The sequence below is a fragment of the Labeo rohita genome, chromosome 5, assembly GCF_022985175.1.
Source record: "Labeo rohita strain BAU-BD-2019 chromosome 5, IGBB_LRoh.1.0, whole genome shotgun sequence".
Classification (NCBI taxonomy): domain Eukaryota; kingdom Metazoa; phylum Chordata; class Actinopteri; order Cypriniformes; family Cyprinidae; genus Labeo; species Labeo rohita.
In genome coordinates, this window is record NC_066873.1 from 11,984,505 (window position 1) to 12,005,075 (window position 20,571).

General features: G+C 36.3%; 2 protein-coding genes across 2 annotated transcripts; both read right to left on the reverse strand.

Moving 5' to 3' along the window:
* Positions 1-83: 83 nt before the first annotated feature.
* LOC127164838 (GAS2-like protein 2A) lies at positions 84-14,667 on the reverse strand. Its single transcript, XM_051108942.1, has 6 exons — positions 14,061-14,667; positions 12,080-12,309; positions 9,004-9,111; positions 8,647-8,743; positions 8,109-8,367; positions 84-4,116 (listed from the first exon to the last, which is right to left on the reverse strand). Exons 1-6 carry the CDS (start codon positions 14,410-14,412, stop codon positions 2,463-2,465), a joined length of 2,700 nt encoding a protein of 899 aa, XP_050964899.1. The 5' UTR covers positions 14,413-14,667; the 3' UTR covers positions 84-2,462.
* Positions 14,668-15,822: 1,155 nt separating this feature from the next.
* Positions 15,823-19,710, reverse strand: im:7138535 (uncharacterized protein LOC797998 homolog). The gene is made up of 8 exons (XM_051108687.1): positions 19,587-19,710; positions 19,383-19,489; positions 18,963-19,082; positions 18,618-18,874; positions 18,446-18,526; positions 17,304-17,420; positions 17,071-17,214; positions 15,823-16,952 (listed from the first exon to the last, which is right to left on the reverse strand). The coding sequence occupies exons 1-8, from the start codon at positions 19,628-19,630 to the stop codon at positions 16,794-16,796; spliced, it is 1,029 nt and encodes a 342-aa protein (XP_050964644.1). The 5' UTR covers positions 19,631-19,710; the 3' UTR covers positions 15,823-16,793.
* Between the last annotated feature and the right edge of the window lie 861 nt (positions 19,711-20,571).

The following is a 20,571-nucleotide window of genomic DNA, read 5'->3' on the forward strand; positions in this document are numbered from 1 at the left end:
GATTCACACCATGTACTATTTAAATCAGCGAGGCAGCATGCAATATTGTGACTGCGCTGGTGAAGCTTACTAATGTTCATTAATCCTTAACTAATCAAAGGATAATTTCAGGTAACATGACAAATGGAAGCATGTTTTCATATGTTTATTTCACGTTCTAAATAATTGGATGAGATTCGGTGTAAGCCAAATTTAATCCTTTTATCCCGAGTCCACAAAATTGAGGTCCTCACAGTATCATGCTCTCACAGTCCTCTGAGGATATCTTCAAAGTGCTCCTCTCCACTGACAAGAGTCTGGGGATGTTAAGGAAGGGGGAGCGGAGGATGAAAGGGGACTGGGGTTGGAGGGAGGGAACAAGGAGAAGAAAGTTGCAAGGGAGCACAGCTGCTGTAGTGTGACAGACTGCAGTTCTGACGATGCTATTATTAGCTGCCGACTTATGCCAAGAGTTATTTATAAAACTAGCAGCCAAAACACTGAAGCACAAGGTGACTGGAAAACGCCAAGGAAGAAACGCTAGCGGGATGCTTGATGTAGCTGTCCACTCTTGAAACATTTACAGCATGTTACAAAATGTAAAAACCTAAAAATTTAAATCTGCACATAGACATGCATTTTGATGCAGCGAACACTCAAATGGCTCAGATGTCAGTGCAACAGTTTTTATTAAATTAAGCAATTTTCTCTTTCTCATCATCTTCAAGCATGATTACATGGAAGAATAACATCTGATCCATCACGTCTGCAGGCTCTTCTACTGCCAGAGTGTGACAATGAGAAGAAATGCTCATAGCAATAAAAAACGATATCAATTCAGACGACTCTCTTTACAAACCTTAATCTAGAGTCTAAAAAGCTGAAACCAAATTATATGTTAAACAGCTCTGGATATTGCATAGTCTAACCAAAAATGAAAATTATGTCATAATTTATTCACCCTCATGTCGTTCCTAACCTGTAAGACTTTTTTTGTTCTGTAGAACACAAAAGAGCTCATTTGAAGAGTTATTTTATGCATACAATGAAAGCAAGTGAGCTCTAGTGTTGTTTTGGACCCCAATGACTTTCACAGTGGACGAAAACAGTTGAAACATTCCTCCAAACAGCTCATACAGAGTGAAACTTGTAGTAAACATCTTGACACAGAGTTAAAGGTGACTTATCATGAAAATCGGAATTTTTCCATGTTAAAGTGCTATAATCGGGTCCCTACTGCATCTACCAACTGAGAAAATGTTGTGGAAAGCATGTGGAAAAAACGAAACACTACCCAATAGTACACTACTATTGCGCTACCCCGGTCATGTGGTAAGGGGATCTTATTATAATATTACTGCCTCTTTATTCGCACGTTTTTACCCACGCCGCTGTTATTTTGTTTTTTGCAAGCAATAATGGTGTACCAGTTTTAACCCCATGGAAAAAGTTCTGTGTTTGGCTGCACAGATGAGCACAGAACACTATTTAGAGTCCCAGCCTCGGAGGAGGCAAGAGAGCTTATTGATTTATTTACTGTATATTACGCTGCCGCACAGATCTAATAGAAACATGCGATTTATTTCACAGCTGTTTACCTTCACAGACATAACCGTCTGTTTTTGTAACTTTTGTGTGTTTTTAACATAAATTTGACAGTTTAAGCGCAATAAGACATGAAAGACAATGTAGTTTAGTACTTACATGCTGTGTGACAGCCGCTTTCTGTGCGCGTGCTTCGGATGTGTGCGCTCAGAAAACCGTATATCAGAAGTTTAAACTGGCTTTAAAATGCATGATTTCAGCGTGATAGACATGATAATCAAATCCAAACAGATGTTTTTTTAGCAGAGTATCTGAGCTATGAACTGTAAAGGCACAGCTCTATTCTGGAAAAGGGGGCGGGAAGCAGCAGCTCATTTGCATTTAAAGAGACATGCACGAAAACACAGTGTTTCTGCTTGCACTTTAAATAGGCATTTTCAAAATGATATAATAAATGATCTGTGGGGTATTTTGAGCTGAAACCTCACAGACACATTCTGGGGACACCTGAGACTTATACTACATATTGTAAAAGGGGCATAATAGTTCTCCCTTAACAATGACATATTAATCAATTAGACCCTAAAGAGTGATGGAAAACAACAAAAATACCTGGCTACATGGCTATGACATTAAAACAAATGTCAAGGAGGGTTTTATATATTCATGTACTGTACTTTTTCCATGTACAGTATGTATAAACAATATATGTATAAACAATCAACAAAACTCCAACATACATCTAATTTTAGGTAAGACGACTTTAATCTCTAATGAAAGTGCTGTGATTTTTCTAACTGATCTTGAAGGCCTACGGAAAAGTGCATTTTCTATCAACTAAAACAGTATTTGACCAACATATGGCTTGTCTGAACTGGCAGTCAAATTTTCAGTAAACTCTAAAATGACAAAACTGTGAATTGTCAATGAGCTGTTGGTTAAACCCAGGTTTCCAGATGTTGATCTGCAGCATGTGGCTCCTTGTTTGATCTTTGGCACTTTGTTGTACTTGGTATTGGGACCTGGGAGTTTCCTCTAGACTTGTCTGTGCCAAAAGGCCCATGTTGGGAATCGTTTCCTCTCTGGTTGTGAGAGTTTCCTTCTTTACAGCTTGTTCTTTTGTAGAAAACTGGTTTTGGGATCTTTGAAGGCTTTCGGTCTGACCTGTGGTCGCGTCTGGGTCGCACACAGGGTCTTAGTTTTAGCTTGAAGATGGATGGCACTCTCTCTGGCTTCCTTAAGGATCTCCTTTGTGTGATTGAAGAACTCCTCTGCTTTTTTACATGTTCAGTTCCTACACTTGATCCTTTTCCATGAGGAATTTTAGTCTCAACGTTGGAGTTGTCAAATGGCACCTTCACAAGTTCAGCAGTCTCTTTTGAATCCATACTGGATCCCAGTGAGGACCAAGAACTGGTCATACACGGTTTAAGGTGATGAGCGGCAACGTGGTCTTCCTCCACCTTCCCTCTGAGGCCCTGAAGTGTGTTCACCCACTTCTCAACTGACACCTTCTCCAGCTTCCTTTGTTCACCTGAGAGTTCAGCAATGACTGCATCAAAAGCCCTGTTGGGTGTTGCCCGATGAAGACTTGCTGATCTGTTAGAGCTTTTACACCTGTCAGATGGGAGCTTTCTACAATTCTTGGGATTCTCGTGGTTCCTCTCATCAGAGCTTGTACTGGTTTCTGAGTCAACGCTTAGCTGCTGTAGATTGGACAAGATTTCCTCTTCTAGGCTCTTATAGAGGATGGCTTCCTGAGCAGGGCTAAGAGGAGTAGGAGTGAAAAGATAACTTCTCTCAGTTCCTCCCTCTTCACTTCCTAAATCTCCTTGAGACTTCTGAGAATCAACGACGCTTTTGGAAGATTTACTTGAGCTGTTAATGTGAGGAGACTGCATAATGTTCAGCACCGGTAGGGACAAGTGCTGTATCTTCTTGCTGACTGATCTATCTGCTCGTTGTTCACTTACATCCAGAATGTGTTTAATTTTATCTGGTGATTCTTCTTGAGAGATCTTAGCTGGTGTTCTAGGTCTGGAGTGTTGTGCTTCTGAAATTAGGGCCCCCATTAGCCCTTTAAAAGGAGAAGAGGTACGGACGAAATGTGGGGTTTTTTTGGGACCCCCATTGTCCTCTGGCTCACGAATGGTGATGTTCGGAGGTTTGGAACATGAATGTGTATTTCTAGGAGGACTCTGGAAGGTCCTTCCTGGACATTCTTGTGAGTCCAAGACAAGGTGCACTTTGTCCTGGTTCTCTCGTCCTTTAAATCCAAGTGTGGAATTTTGTCTCAATTTGGAAACAAACTGTGATTTCGTCCATGTTTGTCCCAGGTTCTTCTCAGGCACCTGCTGGGGTTGGATCTGATTGGCATTCCTCTGAAGGACTAGAGGAGTTTGAGGACGCTGTATCTCAGGTTGTGGTGTGGTAGGATGATGGGTGGCCCGTGGAAGACTGCTCGTGAGACGAGGTGCCTGTGACGTTCTTGTTACATCTCTGCCTTTCCTTCTGGAGGAGTTTGTTTTCAAGCTGTCTTTACTGTCAGCACAAGTGTACACACAAGATGGAGTACTCGGTCGCTCTTTTAATCTGGAAAAACACCCACACAGAGCCTTGTCAGTGTCAGTGAGTCTGTGCTTCCTCAACAGCTGTTAATAGTATCATGTACTTAGTGACAAAAAAAATTCTTTATTAAGCATATGGTAGTTTCCAAACTCCATTTTATCAAATCAGCAGAGATTAGATGAAATGAACATTTCATGGACATATATTAAAGCAACCTATTCGCAGGTCAACTCCTAGTAGTATTTCCTGGCCTGGCATTAGCATGAGTTTTCTGCTTTTTCACATTTTAAGGTGGCCTGATTTTGACAACATTTAAGGTAAATGCAAATGCATTTTTGTCATTGCCATTTAGATGTTATTAGCTTTAGCTTTATATTCTACTCTCGCTATTCAAAAGAGACCAGACGCTACACGCTACATTCAATTATTTTCCAATTTTACCTATTGAAACCTCTCATATTGCTCATTTCTACAACCAAAGAGAGTACTTTTCTGCTATTTTCTTTACTTATAAATTCTATTAAGACTGTTTGCCTACTGGGTTTATAAAGAAATGACATGCAAGTAATTACAAAAAGCATTTGTGACCCTGGAGCACAAAACCAACTGAGTGAAACTGTACATCAGCTGAATAAATAAGCTTTCCATTGATGTATGGTTTGTTAGGACAATATTTGGCCGAGATACATCTATTTCAAAATCTGGAATCTGAGGGTGCAAAAAAATCAATCACCTTTAAAGTTGTCGAAATTAAGTTCTTAGCAATGCATATTACTAATCAAACATTAAGTTTTGATATATTTACTGTAGGAAATTTACAAAATATCTTCATGGAACATGATCATTACTTAATATCCTAATGATTTTTGGCATAAAAGATCATTTTGACCCATACAGTGTATTGGTGGCTTTTGCTACAAATATACCCATGCTACTTATGACTGGTTTTGTGGTCCAGGGTCACATTTCACATTTCAAGTCTATTAATGTTTTAAAATGCAGTAAATGACAGCAATTAATGCAAACTCTTATATAATATTGTGCGTAGGTAAGTGAAATTGCATATTTATTCAATCACACTGTAAGTTCTTCTGTATAATGTATGATTTCAGTGATAACCATCATTTATGATCATGGTTACAAAATGCCGATTAAAATAGCAGTCTAAAACCCCTTATGTTAAGAGTTACTAAACATTACCACACAAATCAATGCACAACATTAACATGAATGGATCATGAATGTTAATTTCTTCCTTTTGTTAGTCCACTAATTTTAATACAGTTTAATAGCCAACATTAAATGTGGTGGTAATTAAATGTGTGTATGATAGAGACTATGGTAATAATAATATGAATTAATAGTCCCTGTAATTACATGCTCGAAAAGGTCTTTGCTGAAAAGCGTGACATTGCTAATGAGATGTCATGATGAAGTGGAACAAGTTTGCTTCTTGGTGACTGTTTAATTGCTGAAGGGGCACGCTCAGTTGTAAATTAGATTTAAAAAAATCTCAGCCCCTGTCTCTGCCTTTGTCATGCACACAAACTCCGTCTTGCTATGTTAATGCCTTAGACTTTGGGTGTTGTTATTGTCGGGGTTTTCAAACCTCAGATGACAAGTAATATGTCTGTGAGAATCCAAGGGATTCAAGTGGATTTAAGTGGATTTCTCTCATCCTGTTAGCCAGCTCTATGTCTGGGGAAGATTTTTTATAAGACCAATCACAAATAGCTCTTACTGTATATATGGGGCGTTCAACAGAATTGTTTCAAAGTCAGGGTTAGAAACATCTTGAAAAAATGTGTCTTTTTCCACAAATTTTGTATGTATGCAAATGTTTTATAATATTCAAAGTACACATTTCTAGTAAGTGCACAGTTCATTTTCATATAGTTTTGGAAATTGGTCCCTATACCGAAACACAGTAATATATAATTTAATAAGAAAGGTTATACTGACCTAGTAAGATTTTGCTCACAGTACATCTTCCTTGTAAATATCTATTTTTTCTATTTTATTAAAAAGTTTTAAGAGGTAAATCAATAACAATTACAGTTTTAACAATATTTCCAGATTTACGAGATTTGTTGTATTTTGAATTAAATTGTAAAAGGCAAAAGGTTGATCATACTTATTTTGAACTTAATGATTCATTAGTTTGAATATACATTCAACCAAACACTATCAAAACATCTTAGATGACAATTCAGTATACTTTATAGTTGACAAAACATCCCATGTTTCGGTTGTGACAGCACATTTTCGATAGTGATGGTAATGTTTTGAGGTGCCAAAACACATTACAGAATTTTAACTCACATATTAAAACATTACTAAAACATATGTGTTGGATTATGTGTTCTTTTTGTCACTACCGAAACAATGATGACATTGTTTTGTGACATTGTAGTGACAATTTTAGAAACATTTGAACCTAGGTCAAAGATGCTAATCAGCACATGGTTAGCTAGCACAGTTCTGAACAGTTGTACACACATAATAACTAAATGTTATAGAATAACTCTCAAAAAAACTGTTTAATTATAGAAAAATGGTGTTCGGTAGTGACATTCTTTAAAGTTACACACAGATTTTTAATAGTTTTGAACACATTTACATTAAAATGATGGGGCCTACACTGTAAAAAACAAAAAATACAATTTGTTGAGTCAGCTTAAAATAATTTGTTACCCTGCTGCCTTCAAATTTTAAGTTCAGTCAACTCAAATAAGTTTAGTCAACTTGAAATGTTAACTTAGATATTTGTGTTTGTTAAACTTAAAAGCTGGGTAAGTAACCCAGCTGCCTTAAATTTTTAAGTTGAATCAACTCAAATATCTAAGTTGTCACTTAGTCTAACTTAACATTTCAAGTTGAATAAACTGTTCTTGAGTTGACTGAACTTAAAATTTTAAGGCAGCCGGGTAACAAATTATTTTAAGTTGACTCAACAAATTTTTTTTACAGTGTATGTACTCACCACGTAGCTATGAGAGAGAGGGACAATACGTTTCAGTAGTGACATGAAAATGCGGAACACATTTTTTTTTTACTTAAAGTTTCATAATTTACAAAAAAATATATAAAATAAATAATTTTTCAACTTCACTTTAAGAAAAAAACAAAAAATCATTTAAACTGAAAATTAGGGGTTAAGGTTATTGCACACTGAGTCATAAATTTTCGTATGCGTTTTTCCATTTTTTTCGTATTCGTCATCCTTTCCTATCAAAAATTTCTGACAAACATTTTGGACCTTAATGACCTTTAGGGTTCAGGGCAGCCACGTCCCAATTGCAAATACCCACTAAATGATGATTTTATTTATATTAAGCTTGCTGATATTTTAAATATTATTGTGGGTTTCAGTAGTGATAAAAGAATATTAGTAAACATCTATGATTTGAATACTTAAATGCTTTTTAAATGTGTTTTTTTGGTTGTGGGACAGCACTTTGCACCAATTCTGTAGAATGGCCCATATACAAGAAAATGTTCATTTAAAGCCACAATGTAACTGAAGCAGAAACAGAAGTCTAATGGCAGTTTTCACCCGTACTGCGTTCTTATGAGATTAAATGGATTACTGGAAAAAAAATTAGAGCAGGGCCTTGGTTGTATGCATCGTCTGTTGATTGGAGGGTGGCAGATCTAAATGCGAGTTTACAGGATTTAATTGGAATATGTCACGAGAGAAGTCGTTTTCCGGAAGATCCAGTTATGACGTTCTGATTAAAAATTACAAGGTCAAAATTTGCATATGCATGAATGAATCATTCACAGTCAAAAGATGATATTTGTGAATTTTCATTTCATGCCAACTTTAAAATTGTCAACATGAAATCAAAATGGACTATATTTAGTCTCATAATACTAAAAGTTAAACAGCTATTTTGGTAATTCAGGTATGAGTGTGTTGTGGTCTGAAACGCCAACAATTCATGATCCAAACAATAAAACACAGCCTCTGAGTCAAATGACAACCTTTGACCTTACTCCCATTGGGAGCTTACTTGTTAGGAGAGGGGCTGTTTCTCCGGCGGCCAGGCTGATGTTCAGGGTCAGGGGAACAGGAGGAGTGTGGGGGAAAGGGTCTTCCTCTCTGGGCTCTGTAGGTGGCTGAAGGAGTCCAGACAACTGGCTGTAGGGGGGACTGAGTTCGGCTCAGCATAAGAGTGGTTTGAGACACACACTGGCCATCAGGTTGTGTTGTAGTAAACCGCTCTTTGATCTCATGCAGCGGAGTAGCTGGACGTGTGGTCAGCTTATGTACTGATGTACATATGTATATGTGAAATAGGAAAAAAAAGAGAGGAAAAACTCATTCAATTCCTTGAAGAAGCGCTTTTTTATATGCTCCAAGTGTTGTGATGTAATGAAATATTAATGAAGATTATACAAACACTACGCCACTAGGCATCCCACTACAGTGTCTCATAATGTATTTCATAAGCCATCTTAAAAGGATAGTTTACCCAAAAAACCTTTCACTATATCATTTCTGATGCTAATAGTTGTGGTAGGTGTGTGTTTGTGTGCATATCCACGTACTGAGAGAAGTGCAGCGGCAGGGATCATGTTTGTCGAGATAGTGCTCCAGGGTGTCCCATCCTCCGCCCACTCGCACCATAACATGATTCCTCAAAATCTACACACACACACACACACACATCTTTATGAGCAAATGTCATCTGCAGTTGAATGTGCTTTTGTTTAGAAGCCATTTATCTCTTGTTATCACATCCACAAAACAAATACTCTTTCATTTCTTTTCAACAAAGCTGAGACACTAAAATATATTTTTACTGACCATGATGGATCAACACATATTTCTGCTTGTCTATGCTGGAACCATAGTTGCACTGAGAAAGATGATAAATTGACAGAAAGAAGTATTATATACACTACCCGCACAAATATGAGAGTGTTGGAGTCTCCCACTCTGTATTTGCCCTCTGATACCTTCACCATGGGGAACTGGGAAGGGCAAGTGCATCTGCTTATCAGAAGCTGGACCTGCACACACACACACATTCAGAAATGTTATTGGCATGACCCACACACCTCTGACAGAGTATTCTGAGCAGATGCAACCTGCCACTTTGAAAGCCTCCATTAATCAGTCAAGAGAGCCACAAATCAAAATGGCAGTCTAATTCAAAGTTCCTCTCCTTTTTCCTATCCCTGCAAATCATTTTAAATGGTAAAAGGAGACATGAATCTTATAGGTATAGATGGATGTTCAGCTTTGACCCTTTAGGTGTCCTTGTTTCCAAGGCATCCTCTTGCATGCCATATCTGTTGAATAACAGTGGGGTTTGTGTTATAGGCGGTAGTGGTTCAGTCGCTGGAAGGCAAGCGATGAGCTGCCATCATTGTGCCCTTGAGCAAAGCACTTAATTACAGATGGCTTGTGTCTGTAATAAGTGTACTTACCAGGAAGTCGCTTTGGTTTAAAATATCTGCTAAATGACTAATTACTAACAACAAACACTGGCTGTGACAGAGAAACTGTTCATTAGACTTCAGGAGTGAAAAAAATAAATTATACTTTGAATGCCAAACATTATTTTTTCTTTACTTCTTTTTTCGCATAGCACTGAAACCCTATTGTAATTGTTAGAATGACTGAATGTGCAAACCGTAAGTCGTAGAGACTTGAAACTTGGGAGGGATGGTAGTACTCTTACCGCTGACAGCGTAACCAAGGCTCTCCCCAAATGGCCTGACAGGGACGCTACAGCAGGCAAAAGTACGTAATCGCTAATAACTATTATAAACCATCAGTCGCAGGCTTGAGTGTTGGCTCATGTCGTTGGAATCCTTGGCTCACGATGGACAAAACGCATGTGCGATAAAATGCATCAGATTCGATTGTGAGTGAAATTTTTGGGTATTTTGGATTTTTTGAAAAACCTACTTTTGTGAAGTAGTCCTAGGTTTTTCACCTGATTGACCAAACCAGTTCAGGAAGATTCTCTGGAGACTGAATATCAAAAATTACCAAAAAAGTTGAACTTTCGACTTACTGTCGCAAAGGGACAGCATAACGTTTGTTAGGGGCAAGGCCACTTTTAGTAAAATGCCTATAACTCCTGAACAGAATGAGATATCTTCACCAAACTCACAACACCTATGTAAGAGCTCAATCTGACCTTACAGGACAAAAAATTGTGGAGCTCGGCCACTTGGTGGCGCTATAAGAGGGAAAATAAAAATGGCTATACCTACGCAACCATTTGTCCTATCAACATGAAAATTGCTGATGACGGTCTTGGTCGAAAGTACCACAAGTGTCTATAAGGACATTTGGGTATTTCAAAAAACATGGCCGCCATTGGCCGATGAAGTTTGACCATCCATTAGACAAGGTTAACGGAGGCCGATCAGCACAAAACTTGGTGGGCCTGTTTGACTCATGGCCCCAAAGGTCTGAGAGAAATTTGAAAGAAATCACCAACTGGGATGCGATATTACTTTTTTCAATGTTGATTGTACATGGTTTTTTGCACATAAACAGGATATTCATATCATATGATAAAACTCCTTATTCTGGACAACTTTGCCTCTAGAACCACTGCTGTCAACCAAATTGTTTGTTAAATGATTGAGAAGATGTAAAAAACTTATGTTTGCAAACTAGTCCTATTGGGGTTTTTTTGCTCAATCGGGTAAAAAAAACACTGCAGTACAATTCTCTGGACTTTCTGGGTCAGGGGTGCCCAAATTCGGTCCTGGAGGTCCGGTGTCCTCCAGAGTTTAACTCCAACTTGCCTCAACACATCTGCCAGGAAGTTTCTAGTATGCTTAGTAATCGCTTCATTAGCTGGTTCAGGTGCATTTAATTGGGGTTGGAGCTAAACTCTGCAGGATGCCGGTCTTCCAGGATTGAGTTTGGGCACCCCTGCTCTAGGTCAATAATTATCAAAAAAATGTTGAAATTTACCCTTTGGGAAGCTATTACAGGGTAATTTAGAAAAGGGCCTGTCCAGATATACCCCAAATCCTATAAAGCCTAAAAGAAAACTTAAAACTTCACGAAACCTGGTGAGCACATGCGATAGGTGATTCTAAACAAGCATGCAAAGGTTCAAGGTGATCGGACCACAACTGGCGCTATAAGTCATAAATGTTTTAAAAACCTAATATTTCTATGGTAAATTATCTGGATTTGCCAAAAAAAAAAAAGAAAAAAAGAAAAGCTTTTTAAATTTATTTATTTAAGTGGTTACAGGCTTGCTAAGTAATGTCTTTTTTCATATGTGCTTAAATGCCTTAAAGTGCATGAAAATCATCCTGTCTGGTCAAATCATCTGTTTTTTTTTCTTTTAATTTAAGGAAAAGAAATTAAATAAAATGATATATCAAACTACCATGGATAAATTAATAGTTTATAATAAAAACAATTGTGTATTATATATTATTATTATTATATTATATTATATTATAAAATTTAAATATTATATACATTCTAAATTATATTTCTGAAGATATGACGGTGGATGTTCTCAGCTGTTGCCCAGCATGTTACAATGCAAAATCTTTGATACTCAAGTAGGTTTTATGCAGTTTTTGTTCTATTAAATTCGGGCTGGGATGTGAAATGTGTTTTAAAAAGGTTTTGTGAGATTCACCTAAAGTGATCATGTCATCCAAATGTATAAATTTCTTAGACTAGTTTCACAAGCAGGTGTTATATATTTTTTCTATAAGACTGGTCATAACTTTTTAAAAATCATTTATGTAACACAGACTAATTTGAATCTAAAAAAGTTTAACATAGTTGATTGATTACTCCTTGGCTAACATAATTGCTATGTTTGTGCAACTGGCCCCTGCATTGAACCCTGTTTTAATCTATAATTTTAATAGAATCTAATTATTTAATGCAAAAAATGCTTAATTTAGATTAAATTCTTAATTAAAATGCAGTGCCTTCAGCAGATCAGTAAACATTAAGTAAATTTAATCTTTGATGCAGCACCATCTCATCTAGATTCTGGATGTTTATCAAGCTCCTCTGTGGCTTGGACTGAGCAGGGAAGTCCTCCATCTCTTCTCGAATCTCCTCCTCTATCTCCTGCTCCAGCTGAATGAGGACTGGTGAAGCCATGCCGAAACGAGAGGCCCGTCTGGCCACCTCAAGAAGGCACAGCACAAAATTCTTCTCATTCTTACGCAGGACAAGGTCATCTGTCTCAAACATCAGTACATCTGCAATGAGGGCAGAGTTTAAGATGCTTACAGAAAACAGAATAGAAACTATAAGAACAAAACAATGAAATTAAAGGTGCACTCATACATTCTCTATTCAATATTAATTTATTCCACAAGGAAAATGTCTGTTAAGATATAGCATATAATAGAAGAACTATATTCAACTGGTCATGTGATTTCAATATGGAGGTCCCCATGAGGCTCTATGTAAAACTTTTATTAGGCTACTGTGACTGAAGTCTTCTCATGTGAGTGAACATGACATATTTATCACATTTAATATTCACCCTTTGATGTATAAAACTTTTTTAATGAGGAAAACCTCGTTTAAATGTGTACCAACCGCTCAACCACTGAAAAGCTTCTCTGGTATTGTGAGCTCACAGCACTATCTAGTGGTAACTCTGGTGAAAAAACCAGCATATGCTGGTAGGTATGTTTTGATGCTGGAATGCTTGTTAGGTAGGTTTTGATGGTGGTTTAAGCTGGTCCTTTGCTGGTTTATGCTGGCCCTTAGCTGGTTTAAGCTGGTCCTTTGCTGGTTTTTGCTGGTCATGTTTTGATGCTGATTTAAGCTGGTCCTTTGCTGGTTTATGTTGGTCCTTAGCTGGTTTAAGCTGGTCCTTTGCTGGTTTTTGCTGGTCATGTTTTGATGCTGGTTTAAGCTGGTCCTTTGCTGGTTTATGTTGGTCCTTAGCTGGTTTAAGCTGGTCCTTTGCTGGTTTTTGCTGGTCATGTTTTGATGCTGGTTTAAGCTGGTCCTTTGCTGGTTTTTGCTGGTCATGTTTTGATGCTGGTTTAAGCTGGTCCTTTGCTGGTTTTTGCTGGTCATGTTTTGATGCTGGTTTAAGCTGGTCCTTTGCTGGTTTATGCTGGCCCTTAGCTGGTTTAAGATGGTCCTTTGCTGGTTTTTGCTGGTCATGTTTTGATGCTGGTTTAAGCTGGTCCTTTGCTGGTTTATGTTGGTCCTTAGCTGGTTTAAGCTGGTCCTTTGCTGGTTTTTGCTGGTCATGTTTTAATGCTGGTTTATGCTGGCCCTTAGCTGGTTTAAGCTGGTCCTTTGCTGGTTTTTGCTGGTCATGTTTTGATGCTGGTTTAAGCTGGTCCTTTGCTGGTTTATGCTGGCCCTTATCTGGTTTAAGATGGTCCTTTGCTGGTTTTTGCTGGTCATGTTTTGATGATGGTTTAAGATGGTCCTTTGCTGGTTTTTGCTGGTCATGTTTTGATGCTGGTTTATGCTGGTCCTTTGCTGGTTTTTGCTGGTCATGTTTTGATGCTGGTTTAAGCTGGTCCTTTGCTGGTTCATGCTGGTCCTTGACCAGCAAAATGACCAGCAAAAACCAGCAAAGGACCAGCTTAAACCAGCTAAGGACCAGCATAAACTAGCAAAGGACCAGCTTAAACCAGCTAAGGACCAGCATAAACTAGCAAAGGACCAGCTTAAACCAGCTAAGGACCAGCATAAACCAGCAAAAACCAGCTAAGGACCAGCTTAAACCAGCATCAAAACATGACCAGCAAAAACCAGCAAAGGACCAGCTTAAACCAGCATCAAAACATGACCAGCAAAAACCAGCAAAGGACCAGCTTAAACCAGCATCAAAACCTACCTAACCAGCATATGCTGTTTTTTTCACCAGGGAAGTGTCAGAATTGCAAACATAAACTGATTTATGTTCTTTTAAGTAACAATTCAATATTAAACTAATATAAACAGTCTCATTTATATTTAAAATAATAAAATATACCTGGAATGCTCATCTCTTTCCGACACCAGTTGATGAAATTCGTCACATTATCCCGAGCCAGGAATGTTGTTGGATGGGCAGAGGTGAAAAAAGTGACTCCAGAAGCGGGCAGCGGGATCTCCGTGGGTCCGGTTCTCTTCAGAAAGTCGTCCGCCACTCGTGTCACGTTATTCGCATGAGCACACAGCAGCGCACCTGTCTCCAACACCTCCAAAATATTATTTACGTCAATGTCAATGTTGTATAAATCTCCCAGCCATTCTGCCAGGTCTTCTTTCATGGCATAGAGATACTCCTCACTCGATTTAAAAGGCTTGATGCTTTGATTGGATGCATGCTGAATTCCAGACATATCTTGGATTGTATCAAATCAATTTAATCGACTCAAAAAAACACATCTAGGATGATCCAGTATTGCAAGGGGGAAAAAAAACAAACCAGTATCGCTTAGTCAAACATTAAGTTTAAAGTCTCCAAAGAAAAAATATTTGCCGTCCTAAAATTGAGTGTAAATATAATTTCATGAAATGCATCGGTTGTGCAGTGTTGTGTTGCAAAGTTTAATCGCTTTTTAATATGTTGTCAGGGTGTGTGAGCGCGGAATCGTCCTTGGTTACCAGAGAGCGGCTTAATCCAAACACTCCAGTTAACCATTTACTGCCCATAAGTTCAACTCTTTACGGTAAACATAACAATAAATACCAAAATATTGAGGAGTATTATAACAATATTTATCTTTATAAAGATAAATACTTACATAAACTCTACCTAAGTGTTACATCTTATCATTCTCAGTTTAAGTTTAAATTTCATCAAAGCTAGATAAAACCACAAAGGGGTAGTTAATATAGGCATGAACCTTAACATAAACATTAAGACTACAGGTTAACATTTATATGGGCCATTCTACTGAACTGGTGCAAAGTCATCTTTAAAAAAAAAATGTCTTTTTCCACAAATTTTGTATGTATGCAAATTGGATAATAAGGTACATATTTCTAGTAATTGTGCAGTTAATTCTCATATTGTCACTACCTAAACACAGTAATATCTCATTCAGTAAATTAAGATTTTGCTTACATCTTCATTTTAAAAATATATTTTTTTCTATTTTATTTAAAAAAAATTCAGAGGTAAATCAAAAACAATTACAATTTTTATAAATGTCACGTGTGATTTAGGTTTGTTGTATCCAGTTTTCTTTGTAAAAGGCAAAAAGTTGATCATACTGATTTCGAACTAAAGGATTCATTAGTTTAAAAATACACTGAACCAAACACTATCATAACATCTTAGTTGATAATTCAGTATATTTTATTCAGCACATGGTTAGCTAGCACAGTTCTTATAACAGTTGTACACACATAATAACTTAAAATATAAATATTAACTTAAATAATAAAATGGGTGCTGTAAAATAAAATATTAACTAAAAATAAAATATTAACTTAAAGTAAACTAAAAGTGTGCTTAATTATAGAAAAATGGTGTTTGGTAGTGACATTCTTTAAAGTTACACACAGATTTTTCATACTTTCGAACACATTTACTTCAAAATAATATGGCCTATCTACTCGCACCTTGTAGCTATAAGAGAGAGGGACACAAATATTTCCTGATCATAAATGTAGGGGTGTAGATAAAAGCAAGTCTCAACCAATGGACTAAAACATACACTGTTTTGGTAGTGAGGTGAAAATGTGGGAAACATTTTTTTTACATAAAGTCTCATAACTTACAAAGAAAAAATAAATTAAATATATATTTTAAACTTCACTTTATTTAAAAAACACAAAAGGATCATTTTAAAAACAGCAATGGAACAAAATACAAAAAATATTTTAATATCATTTTCATAAGGGACAGCCACCTCCCATTTAAAAGTACCCACTAGCTTACTGATATTTTAAATATTATTGTGGGTTTCAATAGATAATAAAAGGATCTTAGTAAACATCTAAGAGTTAAATAGTTAGTTAGTAGGAAACTTTATCAATTCCTGTAAGGGGAACTCATCTGCCATCGTTATACAATACAAACAACACAAATTATTAAACAACAGTTTGAATACTTAAATGCTTTTTAAATGTGTTTTTTGGTTGTGGGGCAGCAGTTTGCACCAATTCTATAGAATGGCACAAATATAAATATATAAACTGTATGAATGTGTGTGTGTGTTTAAAAACATTCTACAATTTTCTATTCCACAACTCAGAATAACACACTTTTTATTGTAATTTAAAACGCAAATGAGTATTTTCTAAGATCTAGACTCATTTTAAAATAGTTTTAATAAAATATAGCATGTTACGATTAAAGATATTGCTGCCACTGCATGAAATATCATGTCAACTACTTAAAATGAAAGGCATTGTAAAAATGCAAATTATTAAGGGAAATTAAATAAGTGAAGAGAGATAAAAGAGAAAATGTTGTTTCAAAGGAACATAATTGACTTTAATAATATCGTCATAGATCTTGGATGTTTAAAGTAAATACAGCTTTTAGCCATTCATATTTATACATTTCATTGAAATGAATGTATCACAATTTTGTTCATCAAATGAAATAGTGCATTAAGTAATGTAAATAAGAATTCTTTTTTTTTTTTTTACATAGTTCATGATCATTGAGGTCTTATTTTATCATTTTAATGGTATATATTGCCTCCTTTTAACATAAAGCTCTTTCGCTCTGTTGTGTTAGTTACAAAACTAGCACTAAAAAAAAAATCTACTTCTGTTTGTTTTTCTTCTTCTTTCCTGAAAATTCTCGTCTTCTCTTTCTATGATGTTGACTGCCTCCTCCCTCACTGCGACTGGTGAAGCTGGGCATCGGTGGCTCGATCTCTCCAGGACGTCCCCCTCTGTCTGGCACACTGCCCATCAGTACCTGCAGACAGAAACAAATGCTGTGTTTAAACCGTTTTTAAATCTTTTCTTATGCAAAAAAGCATTTAACCCTGGGGGAAAAAACTGAATTGTAGTTACAAAACTTTAGTGAAGGGCACCTTGTGAACAGCTGTTGAAGGCCCTGCTTTAACTGGCCTAATGCGAGACTCGTCTTCTCTGGCCGCCAACAGCATAGCAATGGAGACGGAGGACTCGACAGAAGGTGTGAAGGGTTTCACAGAAGACAGTAAATCACTGCGTTCCTTGAAAAAAAAAAAAAAATAGGGAGAATTTGCTCAGTGAGAGATTACAATACATGCTTTATAATTTGCAAAAGAGACAATCTTAGTACCTTTCCCCTCTCTCCCCAAGTAAAGGATTGTAGAGTGACAAGGAAACGCTTGATCATCATTTGGCGCCGACATTCATAATCCTTACAGAGAGCTTTGTTGATGTCATGAATCTTTTCCTAAGAATGGAAAAAAAATAAATGGAATAGAGCTCTGAAAATGTCAGTGTGACTCTCTAATACACAAAAGGACAGCACTGCCACAATGCTTTCAAACACTATTTAAATATTTATGTTTTGGCACTTTTGGTGTTTGTTAGGCAGTCAGACAAAATTACAACTTGAACATCATCAGAAGAATCCAAAATGTAGGTGAGTTTTCAATAGAAAAGTTTTGGAGAAATTTAGTATTACTTTGCTTGCTCACCAGTTGATTCTCTGCAGTGAATGGGTGCTGTCAGATCGAGAGCCCAAATAGCTGATAAAAACATCACAATAATTTACAACTAATTCTCATGACTCAGTCACACACAACACAGTCCATCAATTAATGTCTTCAGTAGTGAAAGGCTGTGTTTTTGTAATAACCAAATTGTTGCTTATGGCTAAAATCTCACCTGAATCGGAAGAAAAATACGAACAGATCAATCACTATGAGTGAAAACCATTTTAAACATATATATTGGTGTATTTTGATGTAAAACGACAACAGCGGGTGGACTTTTTCACTGGAGGGTGTTATGAACTATGGACTGGAAACAATGGTTGAAAGTCAAAACACCTTAATGAGAGACTTTTTCTTCCAAACATGTAGTTTTTCACTTCACAAGAAGTTAACTGATGGACTGGAATTGTGTGGATTAGTTGTGGATTATTGTGATGTTTTTATCAGCTGTCTGAAATCTCATTCTGACGGCACCCATTCACTGCAGAGGATCCACAAAATTTCTCCAAACCTGTTTTGATGAAAAAAAAAATGCAAACTCATCTACATCTTGAATGGCCTGAGTAAATTTTTAGCAAACTGTCACTTTTGGCTGAACTATTCCTGTACATACATACACCTGAGTAGGCATAAACAACAAACAACACAACTCATTTTAAATAAAAATAATGAATCCGTGTCATTTGGTCATGCTCCTGCTCTAAAGTTTTTTTTTTCTTTTTCCCTGGATGTGCACATACCATTTCACTGTAATACATACCCATTGCTCTGAGTTCAGACTGAACTTTAATAACGCTTCTGGAGCTTCACCATCTGGAAGTGATGACAGCCGTGACTCCACCTGAATAAATGACGCATATGTTAGACATCACCAAAACAATTAAAAACCTCTAGTACTAACATACTACAACTTCACGGCCGATGTTTCTTACCTCTGCGCAGGCATCACTTATTTGAGAGGATGTTTCTAAGCCAAGATTCTGAAACAGTTCTGCAAGATCTTTATTTGCTTCCTTCCAATTAGTTTTATCCTCTTGTGCTGGGCTGATTTCTTCATGCTCATCTTTATTAAGACTTTCCCATTTTCTTTGCTCTTTACCCTTTGACTCACAACTCTGTTCTGTATCTTCCGGATGACTCTCTTTGTACGTCAACATACGTGCTGCCGCCAACTCGGTCACCAAATACTCTGTAAATTGAGTGAAGAAATTTACAGCAGCTCTTATAAAATACTAAAAATGCACTGATTGAGATCATCCATCACCTCCCTACCTTACCGGTCACTCTGAACAGCAGAAGTGGGCTAAGGTGCTCTGATATAAGTGCATTTTGTGGACAGGACATCTCGTTTAGTACTTCCCTCAGCTCCCCAACCAGAACTGCACCACCACGCCGTGCTGAAGCACAGACGTATTATATCCATAATGCGAGCACAAAAATAGATAGTCAAACCAAAGCTGTGCAAAATGTTGTCTTACAGGCAGGAAATTTAAAAGTTTTAATTTTTTGCATCCTAGGCCTAGAATTAAGGCTAAATATAAATGATTATTATTATATTTAAAAGTCTTATCATTTAAGTAATTTATTATTAATATGATACATTGAAAAGTATATAAATAAAAATTTAAAAATAAACATTGAAATCCTTTATTCACTCATCACAAACGACTAAAAATAGATGGTCTCAGCTGGGTTACCTGGAATATCGGGACAACTTGCTCTTAGCTCTGACACCAACCAGGTGAGCAGAGGGCAAGGTAATTCGTCACACTTACATTTCTTCAAGCACTCTTTGCTTTTATACCTATTAAAACATAAATATTAAAACAGCTGTGAGTGTAATTATCTTGACATAAACAAAACAAAGTTTTTAAATCGCTGCTTATTTCAGCATTACTCACCCAAGAGCTTTAATTAACGTGATTGCACCAGTATCTCTCTCCATTGTAAAAATGTACACGACCTATGTCGTCAGTTCTATACTTCCTCGTTCACCATCCATGGCCACCGCTGTTGTAAACAAGCCAGTAGTAGTCAAGCTCTGACGAAAACCGAGTGCAAGACAAGATTAGTCGATCGCAATTGATCGAAACAATCCAGTCGCCGAACCGATTCCTTTGGTTCTAAACCAAACACAAATATTGCACAAACAACATTAAGACAGGCACTGATTTTGATGCATTGATCTATCAGTGTCTTTTTTTAATTATAAATTCTAAAGTAAATAAATTATAAATTCTAAAGTAAATAAAATATACAGTAGATACAAGTAATAAGTAATTAAAAATAAATTAAAACATAAATGTGACAAATATATATATATATATATATATATGGAAAAATTCTTGTGCATTAATACTGGCATTTATATTCCAGTTTATAAATGAGAATACGATTGCATTACCGAGAGTGGATATATGGAGTAATATTAATTATTAATAGTTTTGTTTATATGAGAAGAATGTTGCATAGTAATTTAAACTATTACAAAAACAAAATGTATTTAATTCAACGTTTTATTTTGGTTAAACAAAATTTACAATTTTTTATTTTTTTCTAGTAATGCTTAGCTTCAAAATACATTTTCTTGTAAATGCTTTTACATTTATAAAAGTATTTTTATATATGTACTAACTAACTGTACTAACAATAGTAAATTATGCATAATTACAGGTAATTAACACTAACTCTAATCTTACATTACATATAAAATACATGTCGTTAGTTATTTTTTAAACAAAACAAAATTAAACAAAATTTAAAAAATGATATCAAGAAATTATAGAAATAGAAATTACTACTTTTATTTAGCAAGGATGCTTTAAATTAATCCAAAAGATCAAAAATGATAAAGACATTTGAAATGTTATGAAAGATTTCAGGAGT

What these genes read in the sequence shown, in the direction of transcription:
- LOC127164838 (XM_051108942.1), bottom strand. Translation starts at nt 14,412, where the DNA reads ATGTCTGGAATTCAGCATGCATCCAATCAAAGCATCAAGCCTTTTAAA. An exon ending in GAAAGAGATGAGCATTCCAG is followed by an intron (nt 12,310 to 14,060) that starts GTATATTTTATT and finishes CCCTCATTGCAG; the next exon opens with ATGTACTGATGTTTGAGACA. An exon ending in AACAGCCCCTCTCCTAACAA is followed by an intron (nt 4,117 to 8,108) that starts GTAAGCTCCCAA and finishes GTGTTTTTCCAG; the next exon opens with ATTAAAAGAGCGACCGAGTA.
- im:7138535 (XM_051108687.1), bottom strand. Translation starts at nt 19,630, where the DNA reads ATGGAGAGAGATACTGGTGCAATCACGTTAATTAAAGCTCTTGG. An exon ending in ACGTTAATTAAAGCTCTTGG is followed by an intron (nt 19,490 to 19,586) that starts GTGAGTAATGCT and finishes ATGTTTTAATAG; the next exon opens with GTATAAAAGCAAAGAGTGCT. An exon ending in AAGTTGTCCCGATATTCCAG is followed by an intron (nt 19,083 to 19,382) that starts GTAACCCAGCTG and finishes TCTGTGCTTCAG; the next exon opens with CACGGCGTGGTGGTGCAGTT.